Genomic DNA, 18948 nt, shown 5'->3' on the forward strand with positions numbered 1-18948 from the left:
TAAGACTTAGTAACCTAGTTTTGGATTTATCATTCCTTTGTTTTCAGGTTTAGGGCTTCAAGTACAATTTGGTAGAACTGCAAATGAAGTGCAAGTTATTTTGAGGAAAGAAATTAATTTATTCAACAAGTTGTTAGAGGGGCTAAATTTCTGCTTCAGCAAAGAGGAACTAGCTCCAGTGTCTTACTGACTTTAATATTGTTAACTAAATGTGAGCAGCTCTGCCTCATGCCCACTGAGTTCAACGAGAAACAGCTTAAATCCACGACATTTTGGATAAGGCACAAAATTATTTTGATGGCTTCAAGGAATAAGAATATATAGGACTAGAAGGAAGTACAGCTGATAAAATGAAATCTTGGTCTCATTAAATTCAATGGGAATTTTACTATTCACTTAGAAAAGGCTGAAATGGTTCATAATACATTAACTTATTTCATTTAAGCTAAAGTATGATTGGGTAGGTTGGCTGCAGAAAGCTCATGAATAACAATAATATTAAAGAATATATCTCTTTCATCAGGACTTGAGCTTTCCTGACAGTAAGCTATCAATTTTTTTTTAAGGTTTTACAAAAAGAACAAAAAATGAAGAAACAATTCTCATTCCTTGAAAATATTTTCTTGAAAACCCCTACAGTACCTTTTTTTTTTTTTTTTTTTACATTTTTATCCATCTTGTCAGTTAGAAAGGGTAAAATTGACCCTTTTGCTTATACAAACACCAAACAATTTCACAGGCACCAGCATCAGAAAAAATACATTTCTGACAGTGATAGGATCATGCATTATGCTTCAATACAAACCCATCTGCAGATATTTAACACACTGGTGGAGTGGTGGAATAGTCCTGTTACAGGGGAGCCATAGCACTGGCTCAGCGTAATTGCTGCTTTCCTGGCCCTCGTGACTTTAATTCCTGAAGTCTAGGTATGTGTTTTAGAGATGTACCCACAAAAGACAACTAAAAAGAAGAAAATGCACCATGGTGATCAGGAATAATAACAAATAAGAATTAAAAACCCATCACCATTCTGCTTTTAAAATGACATACAACGTATGTGAATAATGATATTAAAATAGCTTATTTTTCCGTAACTGGATCCCTCTGCAGTATACACCATTACTTCAAATTAACACTGGCAAAGGATTTAGCTGAAAAACTTCCTTGTCTGAGACTAAAAGAAAGCTTCATTAGCATAATTCATTACAGTCCTTCTGTTAGTATTTTCAGGGACAAAAAACCAATTATCCTTTTTGTCAGAAAAAAAAAAAAAAGAAAACTGGGAACAGTGAAATTATGGAAGATCTAGATTACAACTCCAGTGAAAAAATGTGGGACAAATTGGATAGCAATACAAAGGTATCAGTTCTGACTGAAGTATGAAACTCATGCAAACAACAGGGGAAAAAAAAAAACAAAAAACAACCCAGCCTTTTCAGAACATTTTGAGATGTGTGAAAACTACAAATGCTAGAACTGTGAAAAGGAAACTGGGAATTTGATCCATATGTTCTGGAAATGCCACTGCCCACAGCTAAATTATTTTTGGAGAACAGACTAGGGAACAGAAGAACAACTGCTAAAGCTGTTATAAACACAGGATCTCCCTGGTGATGCAAAGATCTTAACATGGCAGATATTAACGAGTGACTATTACCATCTGGATACCATAGATGAAGAAATTATCTTTGGTATGTTCTAGAATAATTACTAAGGAATATGATATTATTTGTCAATTATCTCTCTAATTCTCTGAGGAGAAATCATTCTGCTAACGCCGAGGGGAAAAAACAATATTCAGGGTGGTTCACACATTGATTTTCTTCATATAGGTGAATATAACTTCAAGACCTGAACTCATCTAAGTAATTCTACTGTGTTAGGGAAGATCATATTTTAAGCTTGGGAAGCTCTTTATTGTGGTGAATTTGTTGAAAGTGGAATATTTTTAAAATCTGCAACGTAGGAAATAGCAGTAAGACCTGTGGATAGATTCACCTACTGCTTCTCAACCCAAAAGCACATCATGCTGATTGCAAGAGAAATAATTACCAATTAACTTGGGCTACCATTTACTTCTTCGCAGGAATGTGTGACTGGAAGGAATGAACTTCATTTGTTCTGCTCTCAAAGACAACCAAGCCTTATATTTCTATTCAGTACTTTTAGCGAGCAGAATCTTCATACCAGTTGGCATCTTCCACTTTCTACCTGAAGGCTGACCCTGGACACTTACTCCTCTGACAATTCGATAGCCTGCAATTCTCACATTCAGTTTATTTTAGACAGTCAGTACCCATTTGTACTAACATTATCCTTCTAGTATGCAACACATGCTCTCACAACGTGTTCATGCCAGTAACTCTTGCCATAGAAAGGGACAGAGACCAACATAAAGAGCGACCGATTTAAAGAAACCAGAATGTACATTTTCTTGGCCATGCCAGCAAACTCTCCCTGAAAAATTTAAAAGATGTTTATAAAAAATTCTGAATGGCGGCAACTGTGTGCCATCTGTTTTGTTCTGGTTTAGAAAGGAATTGCATCAATCTGTGATCTATATACCAACTCTCCCTCACAACAGCCACTAAGCAAAACCTAGCAAAAAAGTTGTGACTATCATATTGAAATAATAAAAAAATTAGTTTATTTTATTACAAGTGACATTTGAAAATTATATTAATAACACACTTCTGGTTTGATACAAATTTTTACTCTTCTTTGAAAAAATGTTGTTGCTAAGCAATTTATGAATTCTGAAAATGCATAGTTCTCTGCACATATAATCATCAAAGTTGAACTGACCCTAAGTACAGTCTTTATTTTTCGTGTCTTTATTCATTCTTTTCTACATAGTATTTGTGGAATTCAGCATCTGGAACGAGCAGGAAACAGGTTGACTCTCTTTGACTCCCTTTATTTCTGCATAGTGACATTTTCCACTGTGGGCTTTGGGGATGTTACACCCAAGATATGGCCTTCAAAGCTGCTTGTTGTCATTATGATCTGTGTTGCTCTTGTGGTGTTGCCCATACAGGTAAATATGGATTTTTCTTCTCTTTAGAATTCTTTTTGAAACAAAAGAATAATAACTGAAATAATTTATTGTCACTATTATTATTGCGTATAAAATGTCAGGAAAAATAACCAACTTCTATATCTCCTTTTTTTTTTTTTTCCTTCCTTTTTTCCTTTGTCTGTTCTCCTATAGTCTAGATTTACACTAAAAAGCAGAACACTAACAACAGTTGCCAAGTGCTGGTGAATGCTTTCTGTTCCTGCCCTGTATCAGAGAGCCCTTCCTTCATCCTGACATATGGGTTTGTTATTAATGGAGCAATTTTTTTAAAAACCAACAGTAGTCAGTGCTTTTCTTTATGAATACAGCATTTCCTCTGCAGGCTCTCCCTGTTTCTGATCTTGGTTCTCTCCACTTCCTCTCTTACTCTTACAGCTCAGTACTAACATGAAAAAAAAGTCATTAAATCTGCAACTCGAGCAAATTGGGTTCACAGCTGTGTACGTCAGTACAAACACACACAGAACCAACAGCACAGTTAGGAATTTTGATGCCTACTTGAGTTTAGTACGTCTAACAGTTTCAACAGGAAAAGTCTGATTTATGTAAATCCAGGTATTTTAAGGAGTCAGTCCATTTCATTAAATTTGTACCATGCATTTCCCAGCTCATTAGGTGAGGCTTGATGACAGAAACCCTGACGTTAAATGGGAAGCCTTGCCAAGATGCTAACTGTTCCATGCATGGTGATCACCCAGAGCTCATGCCACAAGAAAAGGATGTGGAGAGACATTGTGCATGCTTATCAAAGCTTGTAGTAGACCTGCTAGACCATGAAGCTCCAAAGTTTCTCACACAAACAGAGTTTCCAGACTCTGCTTCTTTGACAGTGAACTAAAGCTCACTGTGAGCAGACAACACAGAAACCCCGAGAGGTTGGAAGCTCAAGTTTTCAGCATTAATTTTCTTGAAATTATATGAACATTTTAATTATACCTAAATATTTATTGTCTGCATACACAGACATATTCACTAACACAATTGTATTCCCACTCAATGGTAATTAAGTCAAATATATATTCTATGGAAAACTAAAATATGCTTTAAGAACTTCAGAAGTTCCTAGGAAATAGAAATTTCACCTTTCAGGTAGTTCCGTTATATACTTCAGGCATAAGAGCTCTGCATTACCAGTAAATAACCTGGAATCTACTACCCTTTCACATAAATTTACCTATTATTAGCTACCTTATAGCTTTGTAGTGATAATGGGGCTTCATATAGTTTTCCGTGCACAGAATGCGGGAGGCATTGTCTCCTAAGCTTTTGTCCCGCTATGATGTGAAATCAAGTATTATTCACAATTCAGTCTCTCCATCAAAGCAGGTATCACACAGGTAGCCAGTGAAATTGAGCTCAGTGTTAGACACGTATTACAAGAAAATTTGAAATTGTGTTTGTGTTTTATTACAGATTGTTGCAGTGGCACACAGGTTACCCTATTCTCTTTAGTCTAAAGGATTCAGACTAGTAGAGCCATATGTTTACTGTTAGCCTGCATATATTGTTCAGCTGGCGAAGGCAAATTTGCTCTATGAACAGCTGCTGTGTATTTCAGTTGTATCTAAATTTATGACAGACAAGAGAGTACACAGAAGGTCACCTTCAGAACATTATAAAATCTCTGAGAAGAGTTAGTGCCCAAACTAAGTAAAATGATGCTTCTGTCCAAGTATCTATACTCACAGTATACACATTAAGTGTGTGAAAATTTAAACATTCATTTGAGGGAAGGATTTATATCACATGGCACTGGAAAAAGAGAGCTCAGAGGTATAAAAAACATAAACAAGGTACAGCCTGCATTATTTTCTAAAAATCCAGAGACTTATTGTAATCTCATGATATTTTAATGGATTTGCCCTGCTATGTGTATGTGGTAGAGGCTGGCTCTAGCGCCATGTTTTTCACTCACCCTGTGATTCATCTCACCCACTTACTAGAGAACTTGTTACAAAGAAAAAGACCTTGTGGTTAGCCCAGCTTTTCACAGAGGCATGAGGTATGTGCTGCAACATTGTTCAGTTATGATGCGGTTGTACTGCACATCTGCTTTTCTATATTGCACTGACAACGGGCATCTCTTGCAGTTTGAACAGCTGGCCTATTTGTGGATGGAGAGACAAAAGTCCGGTGGTAACTACAGTCGACACAGAGCTCAGACAGAAAAACATGTTGTGCTGTGTGTTAGCTCTCTGAAGATTGACTTACTTATGGATTTCTTAAATGAATTCTATGCTCACCCCAGACTGCAGGTACTTAAAGTGAAAAAAAAAAAAGAAAATAAACCAATGATGTTTTGCAGACAGCCTTCTGAAATGGTCTTTAATTTGTAAAACTGAATTTGGGAATAGCTGACTGAATTGGGAATCTATACTTGCAGTAAGAAGCTGAGGTACAGTATGGAGACATTCATTTTAAATTGAGGTAAATAGACTAAATTGATAGAATTACTGTCTTGTTGAATTATGCCAGTCCTTTTAGAAACAGATATTTCCATGCAAATTCCTTGTGTTCTACCCCAAACCAAAAAAAATAAATTAAAACTACTCAAATTATTTTTTTTCCTGTTGTTTTGGGACTGGATCCAAAATGCCTCACAAGTCAAAGCATCTTTTGGCTTTCACATTTTGCTTTGGTTTTTCCCAGTGTTAGGAAGATTAGATCCTTTTGGAATTGTTGAAATAAATAGACGTACTTTAAAGGACAAAGACTTTGGAAGATTACACACAAGAGATTTTCTCAGTGTAGACATATTCCCTAACTAACGCAAACAGATGTCAAATGACTTATTTTAATCATATAAAAGCTTATTTATATGAGATAGCAATTTGGATTCATTATCATTAGCTTTGCTACAGAACATTTCTTTTACTAAATCATCTCCACATCTCTTACTAAGTTACCTGTGGTACCGTGCTTCATGAACTAGTGCAAAAAAAAAAAAAAATCACAAAAATACAATCCTCAAATTGCTGAGCAGCAATTTGACAAATCTCAAACCCAAAATATTCCCCAAAATAATTAGCTAGTAAGAGGCATAAGCAAATGAACAAAGAAATCCAGTTCTTTGTAGATGCAAACACAAATTGAAATCCAGAATTTAGTTAACTAGCCTGAAGTATGAGTCTCTGATACACTGGAGACAAAAAAGAAAAAGTCCTAGTACTACTTACGTAGGCTGAAAGAGCTTATATACATTCCTTTCCCAGTTGAAATGAATGGGAAGCTGGAGGATACAGATGATGCACTGGATGCAATGCACTAAGCTTTCTGCCAAAGTCTGTGTGTGCTAAGGAAGACTTCTAGGACAAGCCTGTCCTCAGCTCTCAGTCTCTCCTCTTACATTCCATTTATCTCTGCTTTTCATATGGACACACATACACAGCCTTCCAGTACCTAAAGGGGGCTACAGGAGAGATGGGGAAGCGCTCTTTATCAGGGGGTGTAATGATAGGACGAGGAGTAACGGTTTTGAGCTGAAAGAGGGCAGATTTAGATAAGGTATTAGGAAGAAATGTTTTCCTGTGAGGGGAGTGAGGCAGTGGCCCAGGTTGCCCAGAGAAGCTGTGGATGCCCCATCCCTGGAGGGGTTCAAGGCCAGGGGTTGGAACTATATGATTTTTAAGGTCCCTTCCAACCCAATTATATATTTTGGAGCAACCTTACTTTTCCTAACAAGGACTGTCTGTAGGAAACAGAGTTTGGATCTGCCCATTAATACAGAGGAAAAAATTAGGGGGAAGATAAATTCCATTTTGATTGTTGGAAACTTCCTACATTTTCCAGCTGGAATGACAGAAATGTAAATTGCTTCTAAAAAAAAAAATAAGCTGATATGGAAGCAAAAATGTTTCTAAATGGACTTTAGTTGCCATCTTGGAGTCTTTTGTGAGTAGTTGATAACTGTCCAGCCATTTTTATTAAATAATTCAATATTTTAAACACATGTATTCAAATAGCTTTTGTCAATTAAATTTGAGTATTTTCTGAGACATCTTTGACGTCCTGAGTGTCTGTTGACTCAATCTCAAGCAACAATAAATGGTAACATGATTATTCCTCCTTATGTTTTTGACAGGACTATTATGTTGTTATTTTGTGTCCTACTGAGATGGATGCTCAGGTCCGAAGGGTGTTACAAATCCCAATGTGGTCCCAAAGAGTTATCTATCTGCAAGGCTCAGCACTAAAAGATCAAGACCTGTTGAGAGCTAAGTAGGCAAATATTGACCAGCATTGTTTTTTACTTTTCTTTCAGTCATACTGTTTGATAAATAAGTTTGACAAGAAAAGCTGTGCTAGAAGGAAAGTATGTGTATTTAGAAAGCAGGGCTCTTTGATATAATTTATTTTTCTTAATATCTAAATTTTTTCAAGGAACAAGTCATTGTAAGCTCTTTCATTTGACCAATTTTTTCTTCACTGTCTTTTCTGTCTCAGTTTTCAAAGGTATTGAAACAAAGTGCCTGTGATTTCTTCTGAAAAAGCAGCACAGAAAATTCCAAAACTGACAGTAATTCTAGAATTCATTTCTGTTCCTTGAGCAAAGATAGTAAATGTGATGGTAGTTCTTTTGACCAACTGAAGGGGGAAAAAAAAAGTAAACAAAAATAATTATCACCTTGACCAACTGAAGGGGAAAAAAAAAAAGTAAACAAAAATAATTATCACCCTTTGAACCCATTCCACAGTTTTGTTTTCTTCCCAAGTTCAGCCTGACAGTATAAGCAAATACCCTACTATACCTCCATATACTCTTGTTTCAGGGCCCTCCTCTTAACACATGCTTCCACCACTTCTAAAAAATTCCCTCTTCCAGTTAATAGTGAATGACGTTAGTCAAAACACATCAGTCAAACACAGTTCTTCAACGCCTCCCCCCCCATTGCTCAATCGCTTGAAGGTGTGAAGGAATTCACAGTGGAATTCAAGTAGGGTTGTCTCTTTAAACTCGCCAAAGACAGAGAAAGGTGATTCTTAGCAAATAACTGATTTAACTTGTCTGCATTGCTCTTTATAACAACTTATTAAGCAACTAATATAGATATCTAAAATGGAGCTAATACCGATCTGAGTATTTGTGTCATTCAACCTTTCTTTACCCCAGGGAAGTTATTTCCAAGAATGTGATTTGTGAGAAGTCTAGTGAGCAGTGTTGTCTTCTCAGATTTCTGACACTGAAAAAACAACAACTTCTGTATCTGTTTAAAATTTGAAAAGACAATAAAGCTTTTTCATGATTAGGAATTCTCTTTTAGAGATAGTTTCCTTTTTTTTTTTTTTTTTTCTTTCTTGTTGATTTGAAGAAGGAATTCATGCGGGGATTTAGCTGGCATTTGTTCTACACATTAGGAGAAGAGAAATTAAGCTGTTCCCTAAAGATAATGTTAAATTTCACTTATAATAACCTGGAGGTAGTCAACTGTGGAACTGTGTTTTTTTCCTGCAGAACGTGTAATTGAAAGTACCTGTCATAGAATAATTTTCAACCTCTCCTGAGAGAAGCAGCATAGTGGGAATTTAATAGAACATTTAATATGAAATATAACCCAGTACTTAGGATGTTTGCTCTGTTTCTTTATAATGAGAGCATAACGTACTGAGAAGATAACAAGGCACATGGTAAACTTCATCTAATAAATAAAGTAATGGTTGCCACCACCAATAAAAAAAAAATCAAGAAGTGTCTCATTATCAGAATTTATACATATAATACATAAAGTCCAGTGTCAAAATAACATGATAAATGTTGCACCAAAAAGTAAAGGAATATCAAAAGTTGGCTGACTGCATAAGTAGCAAATAGTAAAAATACAGTAAAGACTGTATTTTTCTCTATATGTCCTAGTACACAATTTGACTTTACAAAAATTGTATTTGCTCTTGCTTCCTAGCTTTGAGAGCTTCACTTTGCAAATTTTTGGTGTTCTCTGAACAATGTCCATGTGTCCAGCTTTAGCAAAAACCCCAAATTAATTCTATCGTGAGGTAATCACACCGATACTTATATTGTTCATCAGCATGACTGGAAACTTTATAGCTACTTCAGCATTTGAAACAACACAGTACCTGATTAAAACAGCTCTCATTCTCCATGCAGACTAGCACTAGAAAGTGAATAACACTACCGTGCTTGATTTCCTTCCACTACAGCCTTCTCCCATGTTCCGTCATGACCTCAAATATTTTTTCTCTTCCTTTCCACTTTCTTTAGTGAACCATCACAAGTCTTAAATCTCTTCGTGTCCACTCTTTTTCTTTACCTTATACCTTTTCTATTCACAAATTTCTCTTCCATGTATAAAGTCCCTTTAATTTCTGCTGTCCTAGGATAAGCAGTGGAACTACTCGGGGTTTTTTGTCTCAGATTCAGTTTTCTGCCACACAGAACTGGTGTAATTGACAAAAATTTTTAAAGACATTAATAACACTTCTCTCATAAGGATACTCTGGGTTCTAATAAATGTTTTTAGCACAGATGCTATTAGTGTTTCTGTTGTCTAAATTAATGACATTCATAGACGTTAATCTCAGGTTATTATCCCTGTCATCTGTGGCTGAAGTGATTCAAGAAGTTAAAAAAAAATTGGAAAAAAAGGTGAATATGTTCACATGATGTTTCATTTCCTTATGAAGTCATCTATATATACTGTCAACCTGGTCACATCATCAAAATCTCATGTCATTTCACTGAATTTTCTTTCCTTTTAACTTTGATAAGACCTTCTCTTCCCAATTCTGCTCCCATGCTTAGCTGAAACTACTCCTGCAGCTCCAATGATTTCTTCCTAATCAGCACTCAAGAAGTGGCCTCCTGTCCTCACTTCTCCACATCAGCTGCATTCGACTTTACTATTTTGGATATATGGATTTGCCTTTGTTACAATGATTTCTCCATTTCAAGTACTTTAATCCTTTGAGGCTTCCCTTGTTTTTCTACTGCTATATGCCTATGAGGTATCTGCAATGACCTGACTTTATCCTTCTCTTTCCATTATACTTTCTCTGAATTATCTCACACAAAACACACAAAATTAATCACTATTTCTACAGTCAAAAACTAAAAGGTTGGCCAAGCTATCTGACATCTCCTTCTAGATACCGATTCATCAACTTTAGTTCAGTTGCAGGTAGTTGTCAATAGATCTTAAATTTTGCTACCAAAATAAAACCAGGATCCTACTGGGGATCATAACCTTGTAATCATATTGCAGAGCATCCTATGTAGACTGAGCTGCACCTTACAAGTGTTTTCTCACACAAACTCTCATCTGTGCCCCACTTAAAGCTACATTTATGTTCTTGACATATCTCAATCATCTCAACTCCCTGAACCCTTGTTTCAGAACACTCTGGGAATATTATTTGTGTAGTACATCACTTTGCATCATTGCATTCCTTCCCTGGCTTACCCTTCTTTATGGCATCAAGGAGTGACCCCTTATTCTCACTTACCCTGCAACTTCCAGTTCTTAGCGAGAGGTAACCTTCTGCAAAGCCTATAATGCTGTTCTTCCACACATGCAACAGATTATCATATCAGTCCCACTGGGATTTCACCCATGCTGTCCCTTCAATCCAGGATAAATTTTGCAGAAACATCTGTAAAGTAATCCCAGTATTTTCCATTGCATGCTCTCTTCAGTCACTTCTGTGCTCTGATATCTAGTGAGACCACTTTCTAGCATGATAAATTTCTTCCTGTTTCCTGTGTTTGCATATACCTTTCTTGTCCTTTGTCATGTCACATAGAGCTTACATAGCAAGGACTGTCTTTTTGTTCTGCATTTGCACAGTACCTAAAAGAATGGGCTCTCAGTCTAAGCCTAGGGTCCCAATGGCCTAACGTATTACTAAAACCCACCAGTTCCATCTTCTAGCAGCAGAGAAACCAAAGATTTAGGAATCTCAGGTCCCATCCCAGACTGCAGAATGGAGTTGCTGTAAGAAACTCTGGACAGCCTGTTCATTTTCCCCAGCTTTTGTCACACTTTTCCCCTCCCCAGGAAATCCATTCTGATCATCTTGTTTCTCTTTGCCCAGAAAGTCTTGTCTTCCCAAGGAGGTCAGCCAAGCCCCTGTTTCTTTTCTTCCATGTACCAGTAAGTGAAGCAGGATTCACTGGAGGAGGATATCAAGATCTGAGGCAAGAGAGGAAAAGCACACTTTGTTGAAACCTTCAGTCAGACAGTTTTTTCCACACTTCCACCACCACTCTTTTTATTACATGACTGGTTTTATCCACTAGAGAAGAATTAGGCATTAAAAGTTCTCAAAGAGACCATGAACTGAAAACAGTTAATTCATTTCATGCATGCACACACAGAAAGTTTGTTATTTATCCCAAAAACATTATTCTAGTATGTCTACCCATCCTTCTGCTGTCACTAGGCAAGACGAGTCTATATAAAGTTAGCTGCCCCCTCTCATTCCTTCTTATCAATAGTACCTTGTACATCTCATGCCCTTACACACTACGCAGACTGGTGCTATTTATTCACCTTTTATACTCAAGTCAGATAGATATTTATTTTGCAAAGTGTTTTTGAGGCCACTCTGCTTTTATTACTTTGTCACAGCTTCTACTGGCACCAGGGAAAGAAAGTTTCCCAGAACCTATCGAGAGGTACCGGTACACCATGAGTGAGTGCACAAGGTGACTGCTGCTGATGTTCAGATAATGCGTAAGGACAGACAGACTAAAATTTCTCTGTATTCTGATTCTGTAAGCATACAAGACTATACACTGCCAAACGCAAGTCCACAGAAGTATTTTGCTGATATGTAACAGGCTTGTCTCCACTCTTCTAGAATGGTTGATGCTGAAGCTTGTTTCATTCTGAGTAGCCGCTGTGAGGTGGACCGGACAGCAGCTGTAAGTGTTCAAGAAATAACTAAGAATGAATGTTCATGCTGTTTATACTGTTACTGCCCTTATTCCCTCTCAGGGACTGAGACTTCTTCTCTGACCAGAAGATTAAAATTAGCTGATTTTGCATGTGGGATGGACTTCTTGTCACAGTTAAGATAATGAAAAGGTTTCTATTGGATTCTATAAGGCCAGGATTTCAAAAATTTATGAAACATGACCTTATGGCTGATTTCACATATCGTATCTACTTCTGGTTTTTTAGAAAATAAATTACATGACTTACCTACCAAGGAAATTAGGATTTTGCAGCACATTTTAGTTATATATTTAACTTTTTAAAAAAAAACCTGAGAATTAATACGTTCTTACAGGACTTTAAACAAATTTTAAATCTACTGTAAGAATACAGTACTTTCAAAAACCAATTTTCACGCTGAATTAAGTAAATTTTTATGAGTTCTCTCCTTTTTTTAATGGAACAATGGCAGAATACTATATAAGCACTATCATGGCACTGTATAGATATATTGATACTTGGTCATTAATCACTCCAAAGGGTAGTACTCTGTCAAAAAAGTTATATTCAAATTACATGGACTAATATAAGTATTAGTTCTAGATATCAAATTCAAAGAGTTATATTTATTAAATCAGAAAATTTATATGTATCGACTGACTAGTATTTCGACTCAGTTCTATTGAAGTATTGGAAGTTTACTACTTTCAAGGTAAAGATGGAATTCAACTTCATAGCTTAATTTGTGACTAATACCACATCACCAATATATTTGAGAGTATTTGACAATCTTTCATATTGGCCAATTTGAAATGTGAAAAATGGCAAGTTTCTTTAAATAAGTTACTGTGGTTTTGCCATTGCTACAAGTTTTTTTGCAGTCAGGTAAATTACTGTCCACAAAGGAAGACTGCTAATACAAGCCTCCACTCAGTGTATCTGTGATAAAAGAGTAAAACTATTTTAGTGTGAACCAGAACTCTTCAAACTAATGAAATTACCTACTGATCACAAATGTCCAGGAAAAAAAGTCCACTGAGGAAGGATTTATCAACACAAGTTGACATTTTTCACCATGATCTGCATGATAAATTATTGCACGCTTGCCTCCATTCAGTTTGATCTCGAACTCCGAAGGAAGATCAGAATGAGTCTGAATATTCACAAAGTTAAATTAAGATGCTTACAAATTGCCTAATAAGATCAAACTAGTGTTTATAATTTGGTAATTATGTTTTAAACGATCTCAATTAAAAAAACTGTTTTGCTGCTACATTGTAAGAAATAGCGATTATTTTTCTAAATGTTCAAAACTGATACAGTAAAACGTGGAAAACAAGGACTTTGCATTATATATGTAGTATTTCTTAATATATTCTCTATCACTTGCTAGAATTCCTTCATGCTACATTACTTCACCTTTAATAGCATCACAAGATGGATGCATTGCATAGGAAGGAACAAACATAGTTGTTTCCATACCTACACATATGAGAAGGAAGAACAAAAAAAAAAAGCAACGCAAGCTGCACCTAAGAAGAAGGAGGGATTATTTCCTTTCTAGGAAAATGGGCCCCCAGAAGCAAATTTTATAAAAAAAAAATAATTTTTAGACTATCAGCATGCTGTAAAAACTATTTTATTCAAAGCTAAAGACCCTGTGCTGGACCCATCATTTGTAGAAAGACACTAAACTTCCTGAGAAATCAAACTGTGCTCCTACTATAATGTTCAAACTTACTGAGCTAAGAGTTTTGAATTTGAGTAATCAGCAATAGACTCCTGAAAACAGACTAGCGAAAGCCACTGAATTGGCAGCAAGTAATCCTGGAGTAGTCAAGTAAGGCAAGCATACTGTTTGTAAATGACAGAGGTGCTCGGATATTTCAGATAAGAACAAGCAACAGCTCTTGCAAATACCTGGGAAAATACTGTTAACTTCTGAGAGACTGAAAAATATCAAAATATCAGTTTAGGCCTTGCCTAAATTAGCCACGAAGTTCAGAATAAATTAGCTACAACATCTCATTTCACAAAATATACTTGACAGTTGTGAAATGGTTAGAAGGGAGAAATCCCATACAAGCAGAGCGTGGAATTGACGTTGCACTCGGTAGGTTTATGCAGCTTTAAGGACAGCTGCACAAACACAGGGTTCACTTAGAGATAAGCTGTTCATCTCTGTTCATAACCTCTCCAGAATTTATACAAAGAAAGGACAATTTTCACCTCTGCTCAACTCTCGTACAGGGCAGACAGTGGACTCTACGTGGAGGTGCCACCCATTCTGGCCAGCACTGTCTCGTTTTAGTTTCAGAGTCATGGCCAGCTACAACTCTCTCCAGGCAGCCTGTCTGCCCTCCGGAGCAGTGCGGCCCAGGAAATACTAAAATGGTACCTGGTGCATTTCAGCTTCCTGTACAGACTAGTGAATGGCTAGTGAATGGTGCAGTCTCTCAACGGCAGCAGTGATACTCTGAGGGTCAATGAAATCTGAAATTTTTAAACAAGGTGTCACCTCTCTCTCTGTGTTTGTTGTTTTTCAGATTTCCCTTTTCACAGGGAATGCAGTTATTTGTACTGCAAGCAGGAAAGAGGACGGCTGGGTTTTTAAAAATTTTGTTTCATTTTACTGCCCCCTAGAGCTTTGAAATTAAATCGCTTTAATTTCCTGCACTGTTCCGCCTCTAAGCACTACGAAGAACTTCAGTAATGTAGTACGTAAGGTTACAGTGTGTCACTGGGCTGAAGGAAGTTCAGTTGTCATCCCAGTATCAATCTTTGTAACTAGAACTGATTTTCCACCCTCCCGTGCTTGAGAAGCTAACAAACTGTTAGGAGTGCCTTGGATCTTCTCCTACATCTGACAGCTGTAAAAATAAAAGTTAGCAGATGCATCAAGGAGATTCCCAACCAGAACAGCTGTTGTTACTCATGTGATTTTTCAAAGTCCATGGGAGTTTTTGTCTCTCCAGCTATGGGTCCTTAGCAGAGGATCTACTCATTTGCCATGGCTACCACTGGCTGTTCATTTCTCACTGTTTCATTAGTTAGTAAGTTTTAGTGCCAAAGTTCCTTCTGATCTATGGATCTGAGCTATAGCTCAAAGTACAATAACAGGTGACATGCAGTTACTTCAAAAAAATTGTCAGTTGGTTCCTTTTTCACTTGGAGGAATAGGAACTTCAACAGCCAGACAAGAATTTGTCAGCTTTCCAAAGTCTCCAGAAACTTTCTCTTCTCCAGTAAGACAAAGCTCTGCCAAATTTTATTCTATGAAATCCTATTTTGACATCTCATCAGACCAAGATGTAAGCTGCTCATCTGCTACAGCAAGCAAGACAGACATCTGTTTCACTTCTGCAACTCTCTTAAAGAGAGTTCAAATCGTATTTAAGTCTGGAAAAACTTTTTTTTTATTATTATTATTATTGGTGGGTAGAGAAAAGTAGTCTGTGCCACACCACAATGTTAGCCAATGACTTCAATGTGGTGCCTACATCAAATTGCTCCACAAAACTAAGGTGCGTGAAAACACTGCGTCTACTGGTTTAACCCAAAGAGGGATGGGAAGGGAAGTCTCTTTTGAATTATCCTAGAGCTAACTCATTAGTAAGCTATATAAATATATGAAAGACCACTTACACTGCTGACAGTAGATGTTCAGATGCTTTCTGAAAATTCAGAGATGGTTGAGTTCAAGCTTGCACCTCTTTATTCCCCTTCTGTTAATCAAATTGCATGACTCTACTATCTTGGTAATCCAAGTTACACTGCTTTAACAGATGGATGCATTGCATGGGAAGATATAACTAATTTATCAAGTCATGTTTGGCAAGAAGAAAGTGAAATTAACAAAACTATTTTAAAATATATATTAAACCAAGGTCTTGCTTTGAGTTCTGATGATTTAAAATCCTGTTACACCCACTTTAAAACTTACAGCTTCTGATACATGAACTTAAATATCACCTCTGTATTAATCACCATCGGTATCAGTGGTAATTTTTGATCACTGACTGCAATTTGTTGCATGGAAGGCACACAGAAGGGAATATATTTTTCCCTCATCTCCCAAAGTATATATTTTATAATATGAACAGAAGCATAATTTTGTTTCAGTGATCTCTGCTAATATCATGTACCTATATGCCTCCTTTTTCCTTGGGAGAAATGTGAACATTCACTGCAATATAGTACATGAATTGCTACATATGTAAAACAGAGAGCCACCAATACTATCTGAAGAGACTGAATGTAAGAAATCACTTAAAGTGCATGCCTGTATTTTCATTTCTCTTCCCTGGAGTGCTTCTCCAGAGTGGAATTCGGGAGAGTGAGTGAAGAAAACATGGCAACCCAAATAACCAGCTTTTGTACACAAACACATATATATACACTAAGTAAAAAGAGAGAAAATTAAACAATAATGCAAGGCTATTACATTAACAGTACATATGCACTGAGTTGATCTTATGAAGCTATATAGGGCATTTAAGTATCTGTTGTATACATATTACGTATTTGTAGACTGCTTCTTCGATAAAGAGTTAGCAAATGGAAAGCAATACATATTTTGCACTGCTGAAACTGCAAGTGTTCCAAATAATCATCCAGAGATTTTAATTTTCAGGAGTCTTTCCCTTTCCTATACAATCATCTGAAAATATTTTATGTTGAGATTCAGACTTTTACAACACTAACTTCTATGGGTCTAGGTTTGTTTGGGTTTTTTAATAAAATGCTGTCATTTGAATAATTTTAATAAGCATTCTTTATTCTTATTTTTTAAGAATTCTTGCACCTTCTGACAAAAACAGGCTTTTTAGACAAAATAATTAAAAAAAAATTAAAGAAAATATCTAACATTGAGAAGAAAAGAGTACGAGTAAACTTAGTCTGAAATGTAAAACCAAAATTATATTTACTGGTACGGTTCTGGTTTATCACAGGAAATTTAACCTAAGCTCATGTATATAACACTCAAGAATAATAAAAAAAAATTCACCTAATTTTCACTGAATATAAGCTATATTTCTATGCATGTGGCATGCAGGAAACAGCCTTTTCTCACCACTTTTGCAAGCCAATGTGGTCTGTCAATGATTGCTATGGAAAGAAAAGAAGGAAATGGGTAATGTCAAACCCTGTGCAATGAAGCCACACCATCACTGCGACTCTGAATGTGTTACCCAGACACCTTTTGCGTAAAAAGATTAGGTAATGTCTTCAACAACACAGGTTTTTGAAATCTGTCCCAAATCCGCTCCCAAACCTCTTACTCCTCCTGTAGTATGTCTATATGATTGACATCTATCCCGTTACCCAACCATTCGCTACTTCTAAGGTGTGTTAACACTTCATTCACTGAAGACAAAACAGCAAAAAACCCTAAGTACAAAAAAACCCCAAACGTTAAGGAGGATAAATCACCATATGCTATAGAAAAAGTGAAGAAAAAGTGACAGCATACAAGGAAAGCATATAGCATCCATGTCCTGATATCTCCTGAATGGGCACAGCAATCCTGCATCTATGAAACTATTAATATGATAAATGTGAAACAGTGTATTTTACCATCCTCAAAAGGTCTTCCTCTTATGACTCCATTCTAGTATTTCTAGTAGAAAAGGTATTTGCTAACATCTCAATTGACATTAAAATATTATGGTTTGAAAATGTTAATTATGCTCTATTCCAGGCAGAGATTTTCCCCTTGTGTTCATGAGTCTAAAAGCTTTTCTTATTGCTGATGCTGCAAACATAATGAATCATTCTTTATCTTTTAATACCACCAATTTCATGACTACGCATGGCATTTCAACCCAAGTATTGCTTCCTACATGCAGCTCTCAATTATTCCTTTTTAGTTCTGACATAAATAAAAACTGATGGCTGAGACACTGAAATTAGCCATATTTCATGAAATTCAACATAACAGAATCATTTAATTGTTTGGGTTAGAATGTACCTTAAAGAACATCTCGTTCCACCCCCCTGCCATGGGCAGGGACACCTCCCACTAGCCCAGGTTGCTCAAAGCCTCATCCAGCCTGGCCTTGAACCCCTCCAGGGATGGGGCATCCACAGCTTCTCTGGGCAACCTGGGCCACTGCCTCACCACCCGCACCGGAAAACATTTCTTCCTAATAGCTCATCTAAATCTGCCCTCTTTCAGTTTATACCCGTTACCCCTCATCCTATCACTACACCCCCTGATGAAGAGTGTTTCCCCATCTCTCTTGTAGCCCCCTTCAGGTACTGGAAGGCTGCTATTAGGTCTCCTTGGAGCCTTCTTTTCTCCAGGCTGAACAACCCCCAGCCTGTCCTCATAGGGGAGGTGCTCCAGCCCTCTGACCATCTTTGTGGCCCTCTTCTGGACTCACTCCAAGAGGTCCATGTCCTTCTTATGTTGGGTGTCCCAGAGCTGAACGCAGTACACCAGGTTGTGTCTCCCAAGAGCAGTGTAGAGGGGGAGAATCATTGCCCTCCATGTATTCACTGTGCTCCTGTTAATACAGCCAGGAACCTGTCAGCCTCCTCTGCTGCCAGGGTGCATTGCCAGCCTATGCTCAGCTCACTCTCTGCTAGGACCCCCAGGTCTTTTCCAGCAGAGCTTTTGCCCAGCCAGTCAGCCACTAGCCTGTGCCAATGAAGGGGGTTACTCAGTCCCAGAGACAGGACTCTGCCTGTGCCCTTGATGAATTTCCTGAGGTTCTTGTCAGCCCATTCCTCTGTGTTATCTTGGTCCATCTGAATGGCAGTCCTGCCCTCAAGTGTTTTGCCTGTTCCCTCCAGTTTGTTATCATCTGCAAACCTGCTGACTGAGCACTCTTTCAGCTCCCCCAAGTCATGGATAAAGATCATAGAATCATTAATGTTGGAAAAGACCTCAAGGATCATCAAGTCCAACTGTCAACCCAACACCACCCAACCCACTAACCCATGTCCCGAAGCACCACATCGACACGTTTC

General features: G+C 37.2%; 1 protein-coding gene across 1 annotated transcript in view; it reads left to right on the forward strand.

The window, feature by feature from the left end:
- Nucleotides 1-2859: 2859 nt before the first annotated feature.
- The window catches only part of LOC104462153 (potassium channel subfamily T member 2-like), a gene marked incomplete at both ends in the record, with an annotated part of 23770 nt that continues 7681 nt past the window's right edge, over nucleotides 2860-18948 (forward strand). Inside the window, 4 exons of the mRNA XM_010073999.1 lie at nucleotides 2860-3040; nucleotides 5173-5337; nucleotides 7164-7300; nucleotides 11897-11960. Coding sequence (XP_010072301.1) covers nucleotides 2860-3040; nucleotides 5173-5337; nucleotides 7164-7300; nucleotides 11897-11960 — 547 coding nt within the window. The remainder of the gene's footprint in view (nucleotides 3041-5172; nucleotides 5338-7163; nucleotides 7301-11896; nucleotides 11961-18948) is intronic.

Source organism: Pterocles gutturalis, unplaced genomic scaffold (genome assembly GCF_000699245.1).
Source record: "Pterocles gutturalis isolate BGI_N339 unplaced genomic scaffold, ASM69924v1 scaffold1417, whole genome shotgun sequence".
Classification (NCBI taxonomy): Eukaryota; Metazoa; Chordata; class Aves; order Pterocliformes; family Pteroclidae; genus Pterocles; species Pterocles gutturalis.